The sequence below is a fragment of the Colossoma macropomum genome, unplaced genomic scaffold (assembly GCF_904425465.1).
Source record: "Colossoma macropomum unplaced genomic scaffold, Colossoma_macropomum, whole genome shotgun sequence".
NCBI classification, from domain to species: Eukaryota; Metazoa; Chordata; class Actinopteri; order Characiformes; family Serrasalmidae; genus Colossoma; species Colossoma macropomum.
Window position 1 is genome coordinate 2,503,895 of NW_023494800.1, and position 23,433 is coordinate 2,527,327.

Consider the following 23,433-nt stretch of genomic DNA (forward strand, 5'->3'; position numbering starts at 1 on the left):
AAGAAAAGTCGTTGTCCTTATTTCTGAAATGGAGCCGTTTCCCAAAGTGAGCAGAGTTCAGTCCAAGGGTGAGAGTTTTATCTGAATGGTGGGGTCTCCAGTACCAGGCAGCCCTTAAGGGTGTAGAGAGCAGATTTTTGCAGAAGAGGAAGAGTGAATCTCCCTCACTGGCTCGAAACAAAACCGACTCGTCATTTGATGATGCTGAAATAAACATACAAAGTATTTTGCAGGCATTATTATTATTATTATTATTATTATGTAAATATGTACATAGCTATACAACTGTTTACCATCTTTCAGTTCAAATTTTATATGGTCACTGTGGCAGACATACTCTCCCTTATTCTGAACTTGAAAGTTTTTTATAAGTAGATATTCTGTCCTGTTTAAATTGACTCTCATTGTGTTGCTGGATTGAGGTCCTTCCCAACGATCCTGTCCAGTGCTGGAGGGGCAGCTTAAAGAAACATCATCCCCTGGAGCAATTTGAGTAACTGCTCCTAAAGAGAGACAGAAACAAATGTACTGAAGTAAATTCTGCTCTCCTTTTCACTCACTCTATCCCATCAAATGACAGTCATTTATTAACTCACCACTGAAGACTGTAGATTCACCAACACAAACAATCAGACAGATTAAGAGCCTCGCAGACATTCTGAAAGACAGAGATACGCGAGTCATGCTGCAGTTAGAGGAACATCAGTCTCATATTTCCTGTTATGAGGCGTGTAAAGAGGAGCTTTCTGTCCGAGCATGGTCAGACTCTACTAACATCAGACTGAAGGCGCAAACAAACACAAACCACTGAGATACAAAAAACACAGCAAGTCAGACAGCCATTGGTTCACTGGTAGTTGATGTAACTGTGTAAATTCGAACAATTATAAATATAGTGTATGCTGCGGTTTCAGACACCCGTTAGTGGTGTCTTCACTGGTCATGTGGCTCATAGAAGTGTCGATTTATCTGCTGAGGCGTCTCTATTTTTTGCATCTAGCTTTTCCGTTCTGCTCTGAATCGAAGCCTAAAGCAGTGAATTTGCATTGGGTTATTTTTGAATTCCTGTCCATTCTTCACAATCATGATTCAGTGACAGATTCTCACTGAATCTTTTTATTAGACCAAATCCTGGTTCTCTGAATTCTCCTGTAACAAGCAGTTGGGTGTATTCAGTCTGTTTAGGTCACTGATTGCTGATTCAGCTTTACTCTCTGTAGAAAAGCACTGACCAACAGAACTAACTCTCTCTGTTTTGCTTCCGGTTGAACAGCTGCCCATCCTGTGCCCACTGCTCGCCTGCCTTCTGGACCAGTTTGACCACCATGGAGCTTCTCACTGTATAACGCTGTGCAAACCACACCTGCATGAACTGACCCTCCTGACGATGCTGCTGCGCAGACTCTATTTAATCAGAGCCGTTGCTTCACCTGTTTCTCCCCATTTCTGTATTTTAATATTTTATACTGATGTTAAAACATTATTCTCTGTTGATTTTGCTCGTGTGTTATTGTTTGCTCTCCAGTGTCGACCAGAGGAGGATGGGTTCCCTTTCTGAGTCTTGGTTCCTCTCAGTGGTTCTTGCTCTTAGGGAGTTTTTCCTGCCACTGCTGCCATTGGTGACGCTCACTGGGGCTCAGACCCAGATTCTTCTGTAAAACTGCTTTGTGACAACACCTGTGGTATAAAGTGCAATAGACAGATAGACAGACAGATAGATAGACAGACAGATAGATAGACATTATTAGACAGATAGATAGACAGACAGATAGATAGACAGACAGATAGATAGACATAGATAGACAGACAAACAGATAGATAGACATAGATAGACAGACAAACAGATAGATAGACAGATAGACAGACAGATAGATAGACAGACAGACAGACAGATAGATAGACAGACAGATAGACAGACAGACAGATAGACAGACAGATAGATAGACAGATAGATAGACAGACAGATAGACAGACAGATAGATAGACATAGATAGACAGATAGATAGACAGATAGACAGACAGATAGATAGACATAGATAGACAGACAGACAGATAGATAGACATAGATAGACAGACAAACAGATAGATAGACAGATAGACAGACAGATAGATAGACAGACAGATAGACAGACAGACAGATAGATAGACAGACAGACAGATAGACAGACAGATAGATAGACAGACAGATAAATAGACAGATAGATGAACAGACAGATAGGCAGATAGATACATAGATAGATAGATAGATAAATAGACAGATAGATAAATAGACAGATAAATGGACAGACAGATAGTTAAATAGACAGACAGAAAGACAGACAGACAGACAGATAGATGGATAAATAGATAAAGTTTAAAGCCCCCCAGCATTGGGCTGTGGAGCAGCTGAGCTGTGTTCTCTGGAGTGATGGAGCTCCATCCAATACCTTTGGGATGAGTTGGAGTGATCCAGAACTGACCATCCAAGATCAGTAACTGACCTCACTAATGCTCAATCAAATCCTCACAGCAACGTTCAACATCTAGTGTAAAACAAACTCACTATTAACACCTTAATTTCAGAAAAAACTCCGAAACTCTGACTCTACAGACTTTTATGTCAGATTTATGTTCAGAGCTCTGCTCATGTTATATACTGATAGATGTGAAATACGTTCAAAGAAACGCCGTAATGTGTAAAGTTTAGTGTCAAATTGGTGTTTTGGCGCTGAGTCGCCAGAGGGGGTCGCCAAAGAGCCGCATTTAGAAAAACAAATTTTATCTCCCGGTCATTCAACACTGGTATTAAAGAGTAAAGGTTCATATTTTTCCCTGAAGCTGAGGGTGAACAGGCTGCAGCCGCTCTCACCTGTGCACAGGTAAAGGTGATGAAGGGAAAGGGAAGGGGGCGGGGCCTCTGAAGGTCAGCTGGGAGGCGAGCAGCCAATCAGAAGCGCCGCATGGCGCAGATAAACCCGGTAAACAGGCTGCAGCCGGAGACAGAGGAGCAGCAGGAGGGCTGTTTACATCCAGCGGAGGAGAGTAAAGAGGTGAGTACAGAGGTTTAATCAGGCTGTGACGCAGGAGGAACATGTTTATGTGTTAATAGAGTCTTTATTCTGGAGGCTGAGCGTGTTTATAAGAGTTTATTAGTGTTCTGAAACATGTTAAACAGCTCCAGGCCTGTTTCAGTCAGTCTGAGCTGAAGCAGCACTAATGCAGATTTACAGATGAAGCCTCTTTCAGCTCAGTTTAACACGTTTGAGCTCATGTTTTAGAGGTTATGTGAGCTAAAATGACAGATTTCTAATGAAATATAAGATCTACAGTAAAGCTACAGGACTTTCTGTAAGAACATTTAGTAAATTAAGACAATTATATGGGAGAAAATGCCCTCTTAAAGGGCAATTCCACTGATTTTTTAAATTTTTGGTTGAGAAATAAACAAAGACATTCAGATTGGTTTAATGTGAAATGGTTCATCCATAGAGAAACTTACTTAGATGTCTTTACTGTGGTGGTGGTGGTGATGGGAACCAGACGTCCTGATGTCTGCAATGCAAATGTAGCCAATATATATTTACTGTCCAAAATCTATAGTGAACCTACACATGCTTTGAGTTTATATTTGTGTACTGTCGATGGTAAAATAGTGGTCAGTCTGATAAAATAAGTACATTTTTTCTTTGGGGTCTATTTTGCCTCACAACACCCTTCTTGTATCACTCCACCATAAATTGATTAAAATAAATTGACTAAAATCAATTAATAAAATCAATACAAATAATAAAATAATTTTTAGATCAGGTTTTTTTTTTTTATCACCAAACTACTGTGAAACAAGGTCTCAGGCTTTAGGCAGTGAATTCATAACCATTCCATGTAATAACTTTATGGGAGGGAGCTTTTAGAGGCGTTGAACTCTTCAGACGAACATGAATTAAATAATGACATTATCTAATAATTTGGTAATTATAATTAGTTGTTATCATTATTACTGTTATCATCATAGCAGTAAAAAGCAGTAGCAATTTAAATATGGCAGTAAGAGTCATTTACCTGTTCAGTAAAATGATTATTACACAGAAAAGATCAGGCAGTGATGGAATTTCTGCTGAGCTGTTAAGCTCGTTAACTCAGAATCTCTGATCTCCAATGAGACGCTAACAATTCCAGCTAACGAGCACTACAGCTACTGTTAATGACCGTGAAACTCCAGTAAACAATTTTGTGTCTTTATGATGAAAATCTAAGCAATATTTCCAGGCCAGTCTGATAAAGGGGGTCTTTTGCACCTTGTCTGGGGGACTTTTTACCCCAAAAGGACTAACTTTACATTTTCACCTCTACAACTTATATAATCACTAATCAATAATAATATATCAATAATCAATAATGTAGTATAATAGTACAATGATATAGTCACTGCACAGATCACTCTCACCCAGAATTCAACAGTTTTCTGTGAGAATGAATCTCCAGAACACAGTGATCCAGAAGAAGTTTCAGAATTAGACCAAAGAAATTCAGTAAATGTATCGAGATTAGATTTGATTAGATTCGTCCCCATCAGGAGAGAAAATGAGGGGGTGTACATCTTACACCAGGGGGCGTCTTTCCCCAGAGTGACCCTACTACACACGTATTAGAGTTTACAGTAAGACTTATACTATAGGAATATTATACTAAGTGTAGATTATTATAGAGTACTATAAAAATCTTACAGTGGGGTCCAAAAGTCTGAGACCTCTAAAAATCTATCTGGGATTTTTTTCATTTAAACTTGAAAACAAATAAAAAAAAAAGAAATAAAAAAAAGAAGTTTTGACAAATAAAATGAAGGAATATCTGGAATGCTGCGCTATTTCTGCGTCACAATTCAGACTGAAGCAAATGTGTGAAACTGATGTTGAGGTCTTGTTCATGTTCAGACGACTCTCAGGTGGATTCGATTTGCACGCTGTCATTAAAGCAAAATAGGGACACACCACCAAATACTAAGAAATTCTGAAATGTTAGTTTCAAAGATTCTACTTTTCGCTCCGGTTGTTATGCTGATACTAGAATTTGTAATGAAAAACTTCCCATTAAATCAGAAAAGGATGTAGAATAGAAGCGGTTTCACTGCTGCTCTCAGACTTCTGGACCCCACTGTGTCTGTCTTACTGTAGATCTTTTCTGTCAGTGTAAAGTTACATTAGTTCTGTATCAGATGGTTAATAACTGATGAGTGATGTTGTAATCAGCTCTGTGTTCATGGCTAATCAGTCTAATAAGTTCTAAATGAGTTCTAAATGAGTTCTATGTGTGTGTAGGTAAAGGAAATGGAGGCTCCATCCACCTCACAGCAACATGACCGCAGGCCCAGACCACAGGTGAGTTACTGACTGAAACACTGGTATTAATATTCAGGCTATTATTATAAGTAGTAGTACTAATTTAGATTAAAGTACACTCTAAAAAGATGGTTCTTCAAGGGTTCTTTAGTAAAGACAGTGGTTCTCTATAGGATCATGAACACTCAAGTTCAAGCACAGTGAAGCGGTTCTTCAGATTGATGGAGAATGTGCTGCAAATGGTTCTACAGCACATTCTTCCTCATTCTGAAGAACTGTTTCACTATGTAAAGAACCATTTAATCATGCAAAGGGTTCTTTGAGTGTTCATGGTTCTATATAGAACCATTTTCTTTACTAAAGAACCCTTGAAGAACCATCATTTTAAGAGTGTAGCTACATAAGCTAGATTTTTCTTAATAAATGAAATTCCACTGATTTTTCACAATTTTTCATAACTCATAACATAACAGATGTAATCAGAGAGATTCAGAGAGGTTTGGTGTGAAATGGTTCAGATGTCTTTACAGTGGTGGTGATAGGAACCAGGGGTCGCCATGACTACAACACAGATATAGACATTTTATTTTCTTTCAGGACTATTTTGCCTCATTACATCTTGCATGTATCCCTCCACCATGAATAGATTAATATATATTTTAAGCCAAAATCTTCTCAAAACCATCGTTAAATAATGTCTCAGATATCAGGCAGGAATGTTGATGGTGGTAAAATAGTGGAAAATCTGAAAAATTATATTTCTTTGGGGACTATTTCACCTAAAACAGTGTCTCAGTCATCAGGCAGTGACTTCATAACCATTTCATGTAGTAACTTTCTGTGAGGGAGCTTTTAGAGGTGGACGCCTGGTTCCTATCACCACCACTGTGAACAGTTCTGACTCTAGAACAGAGCATTTCACACCAAACCACTCTGAACGACTCTGTTTACAGCTTAACCATTTAATTATGGAAGGATTTTTAAAAACCTTTTTTAATTACTTAAACAGGTAAATGGATTGGCTGCTGTACAGAAGGTTTGATGGGGTTAAACACTTTATGACAGTGTTTTGTTATTAGCTGTTATTAGCTGATATCTCTGATTGTGCTGCTGGTTGATTTTTGTCTCTTTAGGAAACCACTGGTGGGTTGTGGGATTCGGTGAAAAAGGCTGCTTTCGTCATCGGATCAGGACTGTTCTTCCTCATCGCTTTCCGGAACTCTGTGACATGGTAACAGTTTCCTGTGCAAAGCTTTGAATTCTGTGGATGGATTTTATAGTGATTGTCAATAAATCAGGTTTACCCAATTTTTCCTCCTCCTACCCAAAATCAGCCAAACCATGTTTGGAGTCTAAAATTCTTTAGTTTTAGCACTGGAGCTACGGGGCTAATGTAGCTGACAAATACACTGTTCTGTGCAGGTACATTTTTCATTCATCAAGGTACAAACAGTGTAAATGTTCCCTCAAAGGTACAATATGTAGCCTTGAGGGTTCCACCCCAGTGACTGTTTAGTACCTTTAATTCTGAGAGTGTAATGGAAGTTTATAACCCATCCATTAGCATGGTTCCTAAAGCATCGGCTGCCACAAAGCGTGTGGAGTTTAGTATCTCTAATAGACTTGATTTTGTGGTTTCTGACACTGTATATTAATACTACCAGGACTATTGTTACTAATACTACTACTATTAAAAAGGTACTAAACTGTCGCTGGGGTGGTTCCCTCAAGGCTCCATCTCAGTCCCTTTAGTCAGGGAACATAACTGAACCATAATCCACTGAAATGATATGTTCTAAGCTGTACTGACTCCACACACCCCGTCTCGTCTCCAGGCTTTTATTTTACTGTTCTGTTTAAAACATTCGGTTATGAAAAGGTACAAATACGAACTTTTCACCTGGAAAAACTTATTTAAGGTTCACAATCAGACCTTAAACCCACTGTTGGAGCTTTGAGGGAACATTTACACTGTTTGTACCTTGACGAATGAAAAATGTACCTGAACAGAACCTTTATTTCTAACAGTGTACACTACTACTACTGCTAATAGTAATGATAACAGTAATAAGTAATCTTTATTTATAAAGCACCTTTTTTATACAGGTTGCAGCTCAGAGTGCTAGACGGGTGATAACGTTTAATAACAGTAATAATAGAAAATATGATTGAATGTTATATTTTCTTTAAGGCCATTAATTTGTGGTAGACATGGACTAAAGTACATTAGAATTGCTTATAATGGTAGCAGCGCCTTAGCCTGACTTTTGTCTGTACTTTAGTCCATGTTTATAGATAACAGTGAGTCATACAGAGTCAGAAACCACAGAATCAAGACTATTAGAGACACTGAACAGCTCCACAGTTTGAGATAAGTGATGATTCAGGAATACAGTTGGCACCATGCTAACTGATGGGGTGTAAGCGTCCAGTACCAGCTTTATTGGCCTCGTAGCTCCAGCGCTACAACTAAGTCCTGGCTGATCGACTGCGTTTGGGGAAAGGGGGATTTTTCATGTTTAGTGGTTTAATTACAAATTATGGTTTCTCGTGTTTGAATTGCGGATGCTGGTTGTTTTTAGTTTCACTCTGCCCCTTATTGGAATCATTAGGGGCCGGTTTAGCCCCCGTAGTTGACCTGTGTCAGATTAAATCAAAGCTGTGCGTTGGTTTATTGATCGGCGAGTTTGGCCCTGTTTTCTCTGCTCTGCTTGGTGTCTGAGCTCTCAGAGGTTCAGACTGTTCCTCCATGACTTCTGCATTCAGTGCAGATTCACTGAATCGTGTTATTGATCATGAACAAAAAAAGAAAAGTCAGTAAATCCGCTTCACTGCAGTGGAGCTACTTTTCTAAAGGGGTCTGTAGTAAGGAAAATGGTTCTACATAGAACCATGAACACTCAAAGAACCCTTTGCATGATTAGAAGGGTCTTTGCATGGTGAAATGGTTCTTCAGATTAGTGGAGAATGTGCTATATGGAACCTTTTTAAAAATGGTTCTCTGTCGCACCAAAAGGGTTCTTCTTTGGTGCGACTTTGGTGCACCCTTTTTGGTGCGATAGAGAACCATTTTTAAAAAGGTTCTATATAGAATCATGTACAGCACATTCTTAAGAACGCTTTCACAATGCAAAGAACCATTTAACCATGCAAAGGGTTCTTTGAGTGTCCATGGTTCTATGTAGAACCACTTTGAACATAGTTCTATATAGCACCAAAAAGGTTCTTCTATTGTTACAATGTCAAGATTAAAAGTTTTTTTGCATGGGAAAACTGTTCTTCAGATTGGTGGAGAATATGCTGTATAGAACCTTTTTGAAAATGGTTCTTTAGTAAAGAAAATGGTTCTATATAGAACCATGAGCACTCGAAGAACCATTTGCTTGATTAAAAGGTTCTTTGCATGGTAAAATTGTTCTTCAGATTGGTGGAGAATATGCTGTATAGAATCCTTTTCAAAAAGGTTCTTGACATTGTAACAATAGCAGAACCCTTGTTGGTGCTATATAGAACCATTTTCAAAAAGGTTCTATATAGAATCATACACAGCACATCCTTAAGAACCCTTTCACAATGCAAAGAACCATTTAACCTTGCAAAGGATTCTTTGAATGTTCATGGTTCTGTGTAGAACCATTTTCTTTACTAAAGAACCCTTGAAAAAACGTCATGTTCAAGTGTGTATGGTTCTCCATCAGTCTGAAGAACCATTTTTACCATGCAGAGAACTATAAGTATGCACATGGTTCTTGAATACTCATGGTTCTATGGTATTTAGAACCATCTTTAAGAGTGTAGAAAAACCCTTTCGGTGCCGTACAGAACACATTCTGCATCAATCTGAAGAACCATTTCACCACGCAAAAACATTTAACCATGCAAAGGGTCCTTTGACTCTATATAGAACCATTTCTTTACTCAAGAACCCTTGGGGAACCATCTTTTTAAGAGTGTAGATTAGATATAAATCCAGCTCACAAGCAACGAATAAGAAATGATCTAATTATCTAAAAGTACTGCATTCATTTGATGCCACCTGCCATAACAGTGCCTCCTACAGAGTGAAGACCATCCAGCTTTGAATATCAGTCATATTTTGGCGTAAATATGTAAATCATAGGAATAATAGTTTGTTGTGTGGTTGGATGAATTGAAATGGTTGGTGTAAAAGCCTGTGTTGGTTCTTTAGGCATCTTCAGAGGTTTTGGGGAGCATCTGGAGATTTCTGGCAGACGCAGTGGACCAAGCTTTACGTCGCTTTTAACGGAAACGAGGCAGCCTTGTTCATATTCGGTGAGAACTGGACTAGTGCTGGACTTTGTGTACTTTAATGTGTGATTTCTGTCCATAAACACACTTTAGTTCTCTGTTTGAATCCACAAACACATATGAACACTAATGTCATGGATATGGTCAGTGCTTCTAGTACACTGAACATAGAACAGACCATTTATAGACAACAGCAACAGTAACCAGCGTCCAGTAACTGTATGAACTACACAGTAATAATAATAATAGCTGATGGTGGTTTATTATGGCATCTTATTTTATTAATGTTTAATTTAGTTTGACATCCTGTTAGATTTTTCCTCCCTGTTTCTTCTTAAATGGTTGATTTTAGTATTTTTTAGATGGGAAATTCCTTTTGAAACTGGCTTGTCATTCACTCACTCACATTTAGCAGGGTGAAAATTCACCTCCAGAGGGCGCCAGTTAGCACTGAGTTTTTTGATGCTTTATAAAAAGCGGTGATTCACCTCACTGACACTTTTTGTCTTTATTTAATTGCTGTACTAAGTGTTCAGCCATTTTGCTGGTATAAACTTGCTCACAAACCTTAAAGTAAACTAACTGAGTGATGCACCGGAGTGAGTGAGGGTCAAATGGAACAGATATTTTATGTAGATAAACAGGTCATCTTCTCATGTTCCCATAGCAACATCATCTGTGAATTTTGACAGCAAACATATGTTTCTCCAGATTCACCCTAAAGTCTGTTTTTGTGCCATAAAACTATTTTTCTCATTAAGTGTTTTTGAATACTGAGCTGTACAGAATTCACTCCTGTATTATTTTAATCTCCTCTTGCTGTGTGTAAAATAGCAGCGTTTAGAAGCAGATAAACGGCTCACAGTGAGAGCCAGACGGGCTAAAGTACAGCCTCCCCATGGGGGGGTTAGTTTAACATGCTGTTACACTTAAGGCCCCCAAAGTAAGACCCCAATTCTGCCCCATATACATTCAATACATGCAATTTTACTGGACTCTTTTATGCATAGATCCACAGAAAATGCATTACAGGCATCATGTAAATTTTATATATATATATATATATATATATATATATATATATATATATATATATATATAATTTTGCTCTGATGCTCAAAACAAGGTTTAAGAATAGTAGTGTATGTTCATCTTGCTCGAGTATTTTTAAAATGATTTAGCAAAAAACACTATATTGTTACTGATTTGCCAAATTATTTCAATGCAGTCACTTAATTACATAGTTAATCACGTAACTGCCTAAAGATTTACATTAATACTCTCTTGTATCATGAACAGGTTTAAGTATCGTGGAGTTTGACTCTCGCCGTGTTGCCCGTCCGTAGCTAAAGCATTGCTAACTGTTCTACACTTACAGGTTTTGGGTGGAACAGACTTTTAAACTTCGTCCTATAAAAACTGAACTTTCGCAGAGTTACTCTGAATAACAGTTTAGGAAAAAACATTCGTCCATTCTTCCTCAGCTGAATGGGCGACAGTGTGATGGTCCTCTGGGAGAAGCTGTATCCTCTTCCAGCCACAAAACAAACAACCTGGCCCAGTTTACAATAGATTCAGTGTTATTCAGGTTCACAAAGACCTGAACTCGGTCAGAGAGTGTGCTTTTCTGGACTTTGCCTTTAAAGGTCACTGTTGGTCAGTTTCAGATATGTGGTGTAACAGCTTGATGTCATTAAATTACCCAACATGACTGACTGTCATTACCCAACTCGACTGGAACAGTTAACATGCCCAAAGAACGGCACGCTCATCAAACTTCAGGGCACTCTTATGCAAAAGTTTGGGCACCACCGGTCAAATCACAGGTTTCTTTAATCTTGATAAAATGGAACAAACTTAGTTTCTATTTATTTGTGAAATTGAACTTACTGGAAAAAAACATAAAATGTGGCATGCATACAACTTTCCAAGACAAGGATTAAGCTTAGTCCATTCAGAATGCTGACTAAGATATTATTGTCCATTGACATTGAACTTTGTCTTACACCAACCAGCGCAATAATCATCCAAGAAACTATATATATATATATATATATATATATATATATATATATATATATATATATATATATATATATATATATATATATATATCTCCACAGAGAGAGAGAGAGAGAGACTTAATGCCTGTTAGATTCTTATTTCTTCCAATATGTTAAATTCAATAAATAAACAGTAATTGTACATTACCATGTCCAGAAGTTTGTTCTCTGTAGAGAATGTGTTTCCACATCACATGTAATTTGACCAAAAAGTGTCCAAACTTTTGCATAATGCTCTATTTGGCTCAATTACAATATAATCCATATCATTGTCATTTCCTCATTTTTTTGTTTTATGGCAAAATCTGCTCATGAAAATAGAATAAAAGTGTATAATAAATAAAAATGTTTAATTTATTGGGGAGCTGGCTTAAAAAAGGACAAACAGAAAGAAAGCTGTCACTGTCACCAGCGGATACTGAGCAGCAGTTTATTTTTATTAATTCATTTTTTGTTTGAGAGAATTTATTGATGAGCTTTTTCTGAAATCCGATGTGATAAAGACTCAAATTGAAACCTGGATATTTTATCTGTCCGTTCCAGAACAGCGCAGGAACTGTGTAGTTCTGACTCCAATGTCCATTATATTATTATTTTTATTATTTCTTTGTTATTATTATTATTATACAAAATAACCAGCACTTCCTCCACCTGGGGTCTCGTGAAGCAGAATCTCCTGTATAACCCGCTAACTCTACGCTTAGTTTGATCTAACCCTGAATTTTCTGTCTCCCTTTTTACTGAGCTGTATCACCATGGCAACTTATGCTGCACACCTGACCTGCTCCAGGACAGGTTAGGTTTATGATTTCAGATGATAAACAGCTCCCGGACCAAACAGGGTCGAGCTTTTGTCCAAACAGGGACAGCCTTCTGACCAATGACTGCTGAGCTTCTGAGCGACAGTCATGTAATCAGCCATGGCTGAGCTTCTGAGCTCTGTCTCATTCAGAGACAGCCTTGTGACCGTTCGGGGACAGGCTGTTGACCAATTGGGGAAAGCATTCCGACCAATCGGACACAAGCTTCTGACCGATCATGGACATGTTATTGACCAATTGGGGAAAACATTCTGACCGATCAGGGGTAGACTGTTGACTGATCAGGGAAAGCATTCTGACCAATAAGGGCTGAGCTTTTGGCCAATCAGGGACAGCCTTCTAACCAGTGACTGCTGAGCTTCTGAGCAATTGAGTGGGGAAAGCATTCCGACCAAACGAGGACAGGCTTCTGACCGATTAGGGACAGCATTCTGATGCTGATCCGCTCTAACAGTGCAGCTGTTTGGATGAGACAGACTGAGAGAACATTGTTCTTCTGAAGTTTAATACTCCTCATACACCACAGCAGCGTCACACTGAAAAAAGCAGCCCCACTTACTTTCTCCAAGAGTTTATGGTATCCATGGTGACCAGGCAGAGACTATAATTGGCTTGTATTATAAGTGTATATCAGGTCAACAGATTTTCTGTTCTATAACTTCTGTATCTGGGTTTATACGACCAAAAGAGTCAGAATCAACTTTATGTACTCATCTCTGTGTGTGATCAGGGACTATGCTGGTTCCCACCTTCTCCTTCTGGCTGTTTAATGCATTCCTGATGGTGGTGGATACGACAGGAAAGCCCAGCTTCATCACCCGCTACAGGATCCAGACCGACAAGAACAATCCGGTAGGAATTCTCTCCATCAGCTCTACCTACACGGACTGAGACAGTGTTAGATTCTGATCTTACAGTGATTTGATTAGATTAGATAATGATTCTTTAGGTAACTAATCGGTACATCATTAAAACCCACATTTCACCACAATTTAAGTATTTTGGTACAATTCAGAATTACATCACCATTGTTTTGATTATTGTAATTATTGTTATTATTATCAGAATCTTTATTCACAAGAGAATTTCTCCTAGTGCTGGTTTTACAAAACTGATTATAATATAAGGTTTTTCTTAATAAATGGAATTCCACTGTTTTTTCACCATTTTTTTCATAATTCAGTATTTCAGTTGTAAACAGACTGATTCAGAGTGGTTTGGTGTGAAATGGTTCAGATGTCTTTACAATGGTGGTGATAGGAACCAGGGGTCGCCATGACTACAACACAAATATACACATTTTATTTACTATCCAGAACCACCAGTGAACCTACACGAGTCTTCTGAGTTTATATGGAATGTTGATGATGGAAAATAGTGGAAAATCTGAAATAATAAGTTTTCTTTGGGGACTATTTTGCCTCACAGTGCCCTGCATGTATCCCTCCACCATGAATAGAGTTTACGTTTTCAAAACTATCATAAAACAGTGTCTCAGTCATCAGGCAGTGAATTCATAACCATTCATAACCAACTCAGTTTCTCTAGAGCAGAGCGTTTCACACCAAACCACTCTGAACGAAACCACATCTTAACCACTTAATTGTGGAGGAAGTTGGGAAAAATCTCTGTAATTTCCATTTAAATAACTGCAGTGTGCTGGAAAACACAGACAGGTTGGTGACTGTTGGTGGCTGTTTTTGGTCAAAAATCTGTTTTCCCTCATTTATCTGTGTGCATGTGCAAAGGTCCTGCAGCGTTTGTTTCACAGAAGACAATCAGTTCTGCGGGGATAAGAGCTGTTATTACTGATAGCTGTGTTGTTACAGATAACGGTGTTATTACTGATAAAGAAAACGCTCAGCACGCCGAGTTACTGCACGCTGGTCGATATCTCAGATATAGTCAGGAAATTATAATAAAGGTCAGCGATCTCGTGTGCCATTCACTCACGACAGCCTTTCATATGCTATCGAAGGTCAGATATGGTCTAACTGCACATGCCTTTTACTCCTCACTCCTTCATTTATCCATTATCAGGTAAGAGTTATTGGAGTGCAAGTCATGGGAAACGATTAAACGTTGTTCTGTTCCTGGCTGTCGGGAAGCAGATGGATCATTACAGTCGCTGCTTTTCCACTGCAGTGTACCGGCTCGACTCGACTCGGCTCGACTCGCTTTTGGTACCAGCTACTTTGTTTTCCACTGCAGATACAGCGCCTCCTCAATGTAACCAGTCACCATAGTGTTGCCAAATAAAACTGCCGAGACGTGAAGGAGCCAGTTTTCGTTCAGAAGAGGCTGATGGCAGTGAGACAAAAGACTGCTGAAAAAAACAGCACAGTTGGGAAAATCCATCAGAGTTTAGACGACGAGACGATTCTGGTGCTCAAAGGCGACTCAAGAGGCTACGCTAACCTGGTAGCTAACGTTAGCACAGGTTTTAGCAGTTCTCTCTGACCAATCAGCAGTCTACAGTGTTTTTATCTCACCTTTTGGTGTCGGCTCAGCTCGCTTGGAAGTTGGAACCTCAACTGAGATGGTAGCAAAAAAGTACCAAGTACCAATTTTGCCTAATGGAAAACCCAAAAAGGTCCACCTCCTTGTTTCTACACTCATTGTCCATTTTATCAGCTCCACTGACCAAATAGGAGCACTTTGTAGTTCTACAGTTAGACTGTAGTCCATCTTTGTTAGCCTGTTCTTCAGTGGTCAGGACCCCCATGGACCCTCACAGAGCAGGTACTATTTGGGTGGTGGGTCATTCTCAGCACTGTAGTAACACTGACGTGGTGGTGGTGTGTTAGTGTGTGTTGTGCTGGTCGGAGTGGATCAGACACAGCAGTGCTGCTGGAGTTTTTAAACACTGTGTCCACTCACTGTCCACTCTATTAGACACTCCTACCTTGTCCATCCACCTTGTAGATGTAAAGTCAGAGACGATAGCTCATCTGCTGCTGCACAGTTTGTGTTGGTCATCCTCTAGTCCTTCATCAGTGGTCACAGGATGCTGCCCACAGGACGCTGTTGGCTGGATATTTTTGGTTGGTGGACTATTCTCAGTCCAGCAGTGACACTGAGGTGTTTAAAAACTCCAGCAGCACTGCTGTGTCTGATCCACTCAGACTAGCACAACACACACTAACACACCACCACCACGTCAGTGTTACAGAGAATGATCCACCACCCAAATAGTCCCTGCTCTGTGAGGGTCCATGGGGGTCCTGACCACTGAAGAACAGGGTAAAAGGGGGCTAACAAAGTATCAGAGAAACAGATGGACTACAGTCTGTAACTGTAGAACTACAAAGTGCACCTATATAGTAAGTGGAGCTGATAAAATGGACAATGAGCGTAGAAACAAGGAGGTGGTCAGAATGATTTTTACTATTCTTATTATTAATACAGTATTTGTTTATTATTATTATTATTATTATTAATTTTTGTTTTTTTCTGTATGTATAGATTCTCTGTCTGTTTAAATAAAGAATATAAAAATGTAGAATCAGTGTTTGTGAAACAGAGCAGAGCTGTAACGAAGTGCTCCCCCTGCAGGTGGACCCGGTGAGGCTGCGACAGGCTGTGAAGACGGTTCTGTTTAACCAGGTGTTCCTGTCTGTGCCGCTGGTGGTTCTGACGTTCGTGTTGATGCAGTGGCGCGGAGAACCCTGCGGCCCAGAACTACCCACGTTCCACTGGGTTCTGCTGGAACTGGCCATCTGCGGCCTATTAGAGGAGATAATGTTCTACTACTCACACCGGTCAGCACCGCCACACTCAAACACAGCACCCCCTGCTGGCCGTCTGTGGCTGCGCTCTGTAGCCTTAATGCCTCATCAGTGTGCATGACAATAATAACATGCAATAATTTGCCCAAATTTAAAGGTTAATTAATGACTATAAAAGCTTTGGTAGGAAACACTAATCACTGCACTGAACCTTTAAAGACCTGAAAACAAACAGGTTCTGAAGTGATTTATACGATACAGACCGGAAAGAAGCTCCTCAGTATTCACTCTACATTCATACCCACAGGCTGTTCCACCACCCGACCTTCTACAAGCACATCCACAAGATCCATCACGAGTGGACGGCGCCGGTCGGAGTCGTGTCTCTCTACGCTCATCCGGTCGAACACGTGGTGAGTTTCCCGCTTCGGCTTTTTTGGGAAAAGGATAAAAAAAATGATAATGTACTGTAATTATGTATTTACGGTATATTTTTGTATCTCCCTCGAGATTCAATCACATCTTTGGAAATACGAAGCATTCTAGACATTAGATTTATTAGAACTCCATCCTAAATATTAACTTTATTAGCACTTTATTCTAGATACTAATTTTATTGGAACTCTGTCCTAAATATTAGCTTTGTTAGAACTTTATTCTGGATATTAATTTTATTAGCACTTTGTTCTAGATTTTAATTTTAATAGTAATTAACGCTCTAAATAGGACTTTATTCTAGATATTGATTTTATTAAGCTTTATTCTAGATGTTAATTTTATTAGAACTCCATCCTGGATGTTAGTTTTATTTGAGGTTTATTCTAAATATAAATTTTACTAGCACTTTGTTCTAAATAGTAATTTTATTAGAACTTTTTATATGTTATTTTTATTTTATTCTAGATATTAATTGTATTAGAACCCCATCCCAAATATTCATTTTATTAGAACTCTTTTCTGGATATTATTTTATTAGGACTATGTACTAGATTCTAATTTTATTAGCACTTTATTTTGAATAGTAATTTTATTCGAGCTTTATTCTAGATATTACTTTTATTAGAACTCCATTCTGGATGTTGTTAATGTTTTTTAGTGTTGCCAGTTTGTTCCTCCAAAAAAGTAGTTCCACCACAACCTCAGAGCGAAGTGACTAAGCCTCTCCCTCCCTCTCTCTCTCTCTCTCTCTCTCTCTCTCTCTAGTGCTCTAACATGTTCCCTGCTCTGATTGGTCCTGTTCTGCTCGGTTCTCACCTGGCCACCACCTCTCTGTGGTTCACCATCGCTCTGCTGGTCACAACCGTCTCCCACTGCGGATACCACCTGCCCCTCCTGCCCTCGCCTGAGTTCCACGACTTCCACCACCTCAAGTAACAGACCAACACATTATTTAAAGAAACGGCAGCAGTTAAAAGTTTGGACCCACCTAATATAGATTTTTGTTATACTTATTTCTACTGTTTTACACATTTTATAACAGTGAACATGGAACTAATGCAGTCACCAAAAAAGCTGAACTAATCCAGTTTACGCTGCTCAGAAAGAAGTGCTGACAGTGCTCGTATGTCATACAGTGATGATTAAAGCTGCACTATGTCAGATGTTTCTTGTTAAAACTGAAGGAAGTGCGCGACCGTCTAAGCGTCGCCCCGTCATCATCAGGAGATCACGAGTTTGGTCCCTGGTGATGCTACAGCCGTCCGTAGCCGGGAGTCCGAGAGAGCACAATTGGCCTCGCTCTCTCTGGGTGGGTGGGATGGCCCCTCCTTCTCCCCCCATCACTCACTCAGCGCGATGCTAGTCAGCGCAGGCGTCTGTTAGCTGACGTAACAGATCTGGCGGTTGGCGCTTTCCTCCGAGCGCGTTCAGCTGTCCAGTGACGTTGCGTGAGCGGCAGCTCGAAAAGAAAGCGGTGGTTGGTTTCACAGGTCTCGGAGGAAGCCTGTGCTGCCTTCACCCTCCTAGCGTTGATAGCATCGTGTGATTGGGGGAGTCCTAACCAGCGGGGTGGAATTGGCTACGACTAAATTGGGGAGAAAATCGGGGTAAAAAAAAAAATAAAAATATTGAGCATTTAAAGAGCAAAATGACTTTAAGATTAAGAGGAACACATTTAATGAGGTGGTTTCAAACTTTGACTGGTATTGTATTTATGTTTGTATGTTTGGAGGAGTTTACAGTGAAACTCTTGAGGAAAATCTTGTATTGATTTCCCTGTGTGTGTCTGAAGGCTCTAGTGTAAAGTCCATAAACATAAAGCAGGCAAACATGTTATGCAATTACGTGTGTGATTATATACATACTGCAGTTCACCCATGTCCTGTTTCCTTTACCTACTTACTTACCTTTATCACACTTACACAAGATAGCAGCTGAACAAACGCAGCGCTGCTCCGGTGGGTCGAGCACAACCACACGGGGCTTTAAGAGGCTTTATTCTGATTTATAAAAGCCTTGTTCACCTGTCAGTGCTATACAGACATTAGTTGGGCTGATAATTGATATTACCACAATAATACCACAATAATTTAAACCAAGTGATGAAATTAATGCTCTTTTTTTGTCTTTAATGCGCGACATAAGTATTTTAATCTATTTAATCATTCCTCTACACAACCAGTCTAACAGGGTGACCATATTTTGGTTTCCAAAAAAGAGGACACTGGGGGCTGAAAGGTGGCAGGGGGCAGACGGACACCCACAGTGGGTGGAAGGTTGGGGGGGTTGGTTTCAAGTAATTGGTGGCACCTTGGCAATGTGTATGTGGGGGGCGGAGTTAAATGGTGGATAGATGTGTCCACAAACGTGCAACTGTTCAACTTTAATACATCAACCTTGAGTCTTCAACAAGACAAATATCAGACGACTTCATGGTCCGATAATCTTATTTCTTTTTGCCCTCAACAATGAAATAAAAACAAATTCTAAAATAGTTCAGCTTCTAAAACCTTTTACAGTGAGTGTGTTTACATGCACTTAATAATCCGATAACTGCAGAAAATCAGATTTTGTCAGTAATCCAATCAACGCGTTTACATGAACTTAGGTAATCAGATAATGGGGAAACTCTGGGTCAACATAAGTCAGACAGTAGTCAGATTTCTACTTTACAACCAGCCAATAAACTCACAGAAGAAGACGAGACGTAAATGTAACGTAAAACTCAAACTAAAAAAAACATCAAACCACTTTACCTGAAAATATGAACACACATCATCTAGAAGATGAAGAATATTTAAATCCTTCATTTCGTCAAGCATGTATTTGGTTTCAGCGACGCTCCAAAAGTGTTTTGCTGCGTCTCGCGGCGACGCTGCTGGTTTATTTCCGGTACGGCACATGCTCAAACTGAGAAATCCAAATGAAATCAGAGTAAGAGTTTCCATGCACTGAGAAATCTGATTACTGAGCTGAAATCCAGCCTCTTTATCAGATTTCTAGACCTCACTCCGATCTAATTATGATCGGATTACTGAGTGCGTGTAAACACACTGTTTCTTTTCATGGCTGTAGATTCAAATGAAACAAAAAAAAATTAGTTACCATTACAACTAGTCCAGGGGGGCACAGCTCTGGTCCTGGAGGGCCACTGTCCAGCACAGTTTCCCTGCTCAAACACACCCACTAAAGCTGGCAATTAACACAAGGTGAATCAGGTGCGTTTGAGCAGGTACATCACCAAACTGTGCTGGACGCCGACCCCCCAGGACCGAGCTGTGCAGTCCTGCACCAGACATTTTTCAGTCCTCCAGATGTGCATGTCGTCTCTGCAGAACAGCTTTAAACCATTATAAATGAATCAGGAATATCAGAAGCTGGGCCTGATGGGATTTATGTTAATTCTGTTATTCATAATGAATTTGGATCACAGTTATACTGTGTTTAGCTGTGCTAATGTACTTTAGTCCATGATTATAGAGGACAGTGAGTCATACAGGGTCAGAAACCACAATCAAGTGTATTAGAGACACTGAACAGCTCCACACAGTTTGAGGTGAGTGATGATTTAGGCCTGCAGTTAAGTTAGCACAGGGCTAATTGGTGGGGTATAAGCTTCCATTACTTATTAGCTACATTAGCCAGTGCTAACACTGTATAGAACTGTTTTCTTTACTAAAGAACCCTTGAAGAACCATTTTTAAGAGAGTAAAAGAAAGGCCAGTGCTCCAGTTAAGCAATATTTTGGTGTCCACCCAAAGGAACATGGAGAACCGCTGGATGTTAAGAGTGTTGCGTGTCGTCTGTGCAGAACAGTTTTAAACCGTTATAAATTGATCAGTAATATCAGAAGCTGGGCCTGATGGTATTTGTTAATTCTGTTATTCATACCTGAATTTGGATCACAGTTGTACTGTTTATTGCAGGTAATTGTCTAAGCTACTGTGTTCAGCTATGCCAATGTACTGAACACCTCCACATGCTTTGAGATGAGTGGTGATTTAGGCCTGCAGTCAAGTTAGCACTATGCTAATTGGTGGGGTATAAGCTTCCATTAGCTACGTTAGCCTTGTCGCTCCAGTGCTAAAACTGTGTAGAACCATGTTCTTTACTAAGGAACCTTCAAAGAACCATCTTTAAGAGAGTAAAAGAAAGGCTAGCGCTCCAGTCAAACATTGTTTTGGTTTCCACCCAAAGGAACATGGAGAACCACTGGACGTTAAGCCGTCTGTGCAGAACAGTTTTAAACCATTAAAAATTAATCAGTAATATCAGAAACTGGGCCTGATGGAAGTTAATTGTATTATTCATAACTGAATTTAAATCAGTTATATTGTTTATTGCAGGTAATTGTCTAATGTATTGTGTTTAGCTATGCTAATGTACGTTCATCAATGTTTATAGATGACAGTGCATCATGCAGTGTCAGAAACCACTCTGAGTCTTTTAGAGACACTGAACAGCTGCACATGGTTTGAGATGAGTGATTTAGGCCTGCAGTTAAGTTAGCACTGTGCTAACTGGTGGCGTATAAGCTTCCATTCCTTGTTAGCTACATTAGCCTCATAGCACCAGTGCTAAAACTAAACAAACAAAAGAAGAAACTGAACATTATCAGCTGAACTGTCGCTTTAATCGCTGTCTCTGCAGGTTTAATCAGTGTTATGGGGTCCTGGGGGTGCTGGACAGACTCCACGGGACGGACGATAAGTTCCGCAAGACCAAAGCCTACGAGCGACACACGCTGCTGCTGAGCCTGACGCCGCTCACCGAGAGCATCCCCGACCCCCCCAAAAAATCAGAGTGACCACCGCCGAGGAATTCTACCGGACCAGACTAGAGCTGACACGATCAACACTATCAATTACATGAGCTACATTTCACATACGGATCAGTTTCTCAGAGCCAGATTAGGTTTAAACCTGGACTAAAAAGGCAGTACAATGTTGAAACAACACTGGCACTGCAGTTTAGTCCAAGACTAGACTTAATCCATGTAAGGCAATCCAGTTTAAGTCTAAAAATGCTGCTAACGTTGTTATATAGAACAGCCCAGAGAATGAACACCGACAATAACACTAAAGTACTTATTATTACTTTTATTCTGACTCTAAATCTGAATCTAAAACAAAGATAGCTTTGCTGGACTAAGCATTTTTAAAAAAAATAACTTCAGAGATGCACAGATATGAAATTTCTGGGCTGATATGAGGACCAATAATTTATTGTGGTTGATACTGATATCAGTAGATGATCATTTTAAGTAATTGTTTTAATATAATTAAAAAAAAATTGTTTTAGTTTATGTAGATATTTTTGATTGTTTAGCAGACATGCATTTAGCGTGACATCTAAAATCATTTGCAACTCTTATTTTTGCATTTTCTCGCCCAGGGACTCTTATTGTGGCATTCTCTTTTTTGAGTATAGAAAAGGACAGTCATATCGCCCCCTGCTGTTTATGTTCAAAATGTCAGTTAACACTGAACTGGCGACGTACATTGCAGATGGTACGTTACATGCCGCCGTGTCGCCCCCATGTTCAGTCATGACAAATGATTGAAAGTTTATATCACTGTTTTCAAAAAATGCACTGCAACCCACAACGTTTATCACGCTGATGACATCAGTATCTATGAAGTTTGCAGTTCGATATATTACATTTCAAAAAAGTTTCAGCTTTAAATCCGTTATCAAAAATTTCGCCATGGAGGAATGAATGGAGATCTTTTAAACTCGTATTGAACGTGACCAGCAGAGGGCGCAGTTCTGCACGTTCCTTCTCCATAAACAGTTGTTGTGCCTGAAGAGGGATTCGAACCCTGTTCTCGTGTGCAGGTCTCCACTTCGCGAGTTCAAACGAAGGACACTAAACTATCAGGTCGATATTATTATTTAAAGAACCGTTCCAGGCGAAAACTCGCATTTAATGTTATTTGTTATATTATGTAGCGCAACATTGTATCTCTCAGATTTACAGTTTTGCTTCCTTTTTGTTTTAGTCCATCAGTGTTTTCACTACTATACATACGACAACCACTGGCAGCCCCCGCCCCCCCCACTGCAACAATACAGAAACCCTGACTGTTAGCATAGCCGCAGATGTAGAGCCTAATAAATACAGATGTTTGGCTTTGTAGTGGTAACGTTAGCTATCTGGTCATCTCCTCCATTCGCCAGCTAACGAAAAAAGCTATTTAAAATAGTCCACATTCAAATATTCACCTCAAAGCAGCTGCAGTGGTTCCGAAATTCCTTCTACCTTCAAGTTGCATCATCAGAAGGGGGTTTTAGTCTTTAAAATCTCGCTCTGGTGTTACAGCAGCAGCCCTGTAGGAGGAGACTTAGCACGTTTACAGCAGATCTGTTGATGGTTACATTCTTCATTTCTGGTTTCTGACATTTATCATTATATCAGTGGGAGTGTGTTTACATGCACTCAATAATCCAATCATAATCGGATTTGTGCAGTTATCTGATTATTCAAAAATGGTCATGTAAACACCTGACTCCGATCTAAAAAATCTGATTAAGAAATCTGATAAAGAGGCTGGATTTTAGCTCAGTGATCAGATTTCTCAGTGCTGTAAACTCTTACTCTGATTTCTTTCGGATTTCTCAGTCTGAGCATGTGTGAAAACAGACAGCGGTACTGGAAATAAGCGACTTTTGGAGTGATGCTGCTCGCTTATTTCCGGTACCGCTGTAGGTTTTCGGACAGGCTCAGACTGAGAAATCCGAAAGAAATCAGAGTAAGAGTTTACAGCACTGACAAATCTGATTACTGAAACCAAATACA

The 23,433-nt window shown here is 39.6% G+C and overlaps 1 protein-coding gene and 1 long non-coding RNA gene across 2 annotated transcripts; one reads left to right on the forward strand and one right to left on the reverse strand.

Annotated features, from left to right (window-relative positions):
* Positions 1-45: 45 nt before the first annotated feature.
* On the reverse strand, positions 46-728 carry LOC118820589. The gene is made up of 3 exons (XR_005008260.1): positions 597-728; positions 294-503; positions 46-204 (listed from the first exon to the last, which is right to left on the reverse strand). It is a non-coding gene; the product is annotated as an uncharacterized LOC118820589 (long non-coding RNA).
* A 2,196-nt stretch (positions 729-2,924) lies between these two features.
* On the forward strand, positions 2,925-21,793 carry faxdc2 (fatty acid hydroxylase domain containing 2). Its single transcript, XM_036587949.1, has 9 exons — positions 2,925-3,029; positions 5,295-5,354; positions 6,449-6,546; positions 9,505-9,608; positions 13,199-13,320; positions 16,024-16,229; positions 16,504-16,609; positions 17,400-17,566; positions 21,285-21,793. Exons 1-9 carry the CDS (start codon positions 2,940-2,942, stop codon positions 21,439-21,441), a joined length of 1,110 nt encoding a protein of 369 aa, XP_036443842.1. The 5' UTR covers positions 2,925-2,939; the 3' UTR covers positions 21,442-21,793.
* Positions 21,794-23,433: the final 1,640 nt, after the last annotated feature.

Excerpts from the sequence above, each read along its gene's own strand:
- faxdc2 (XM_036587949.1), top strand. The coding sequence starts at position 2,940 with ATGGCGCAGATAAACCCGGTAAACAGGCTGCAGCCGGAGACAGAGGAG. Across the intron at positions 3,030-5,294 it reads CAGCGGAGGAGAGTAAAGAG|GTAAAGGAAATGGAGGCTCC; the intron begins GTGAGTACAGAG and ends ATGTGTGTGTAG. Across the intron at positions 9,609-13,198 it reads GGCAGCCTTGTTCATATTCG|GGACTATGCTGGTTCCCACC; the intron begins GTGAGAACTGGA and ends GTGTGTGATCAG.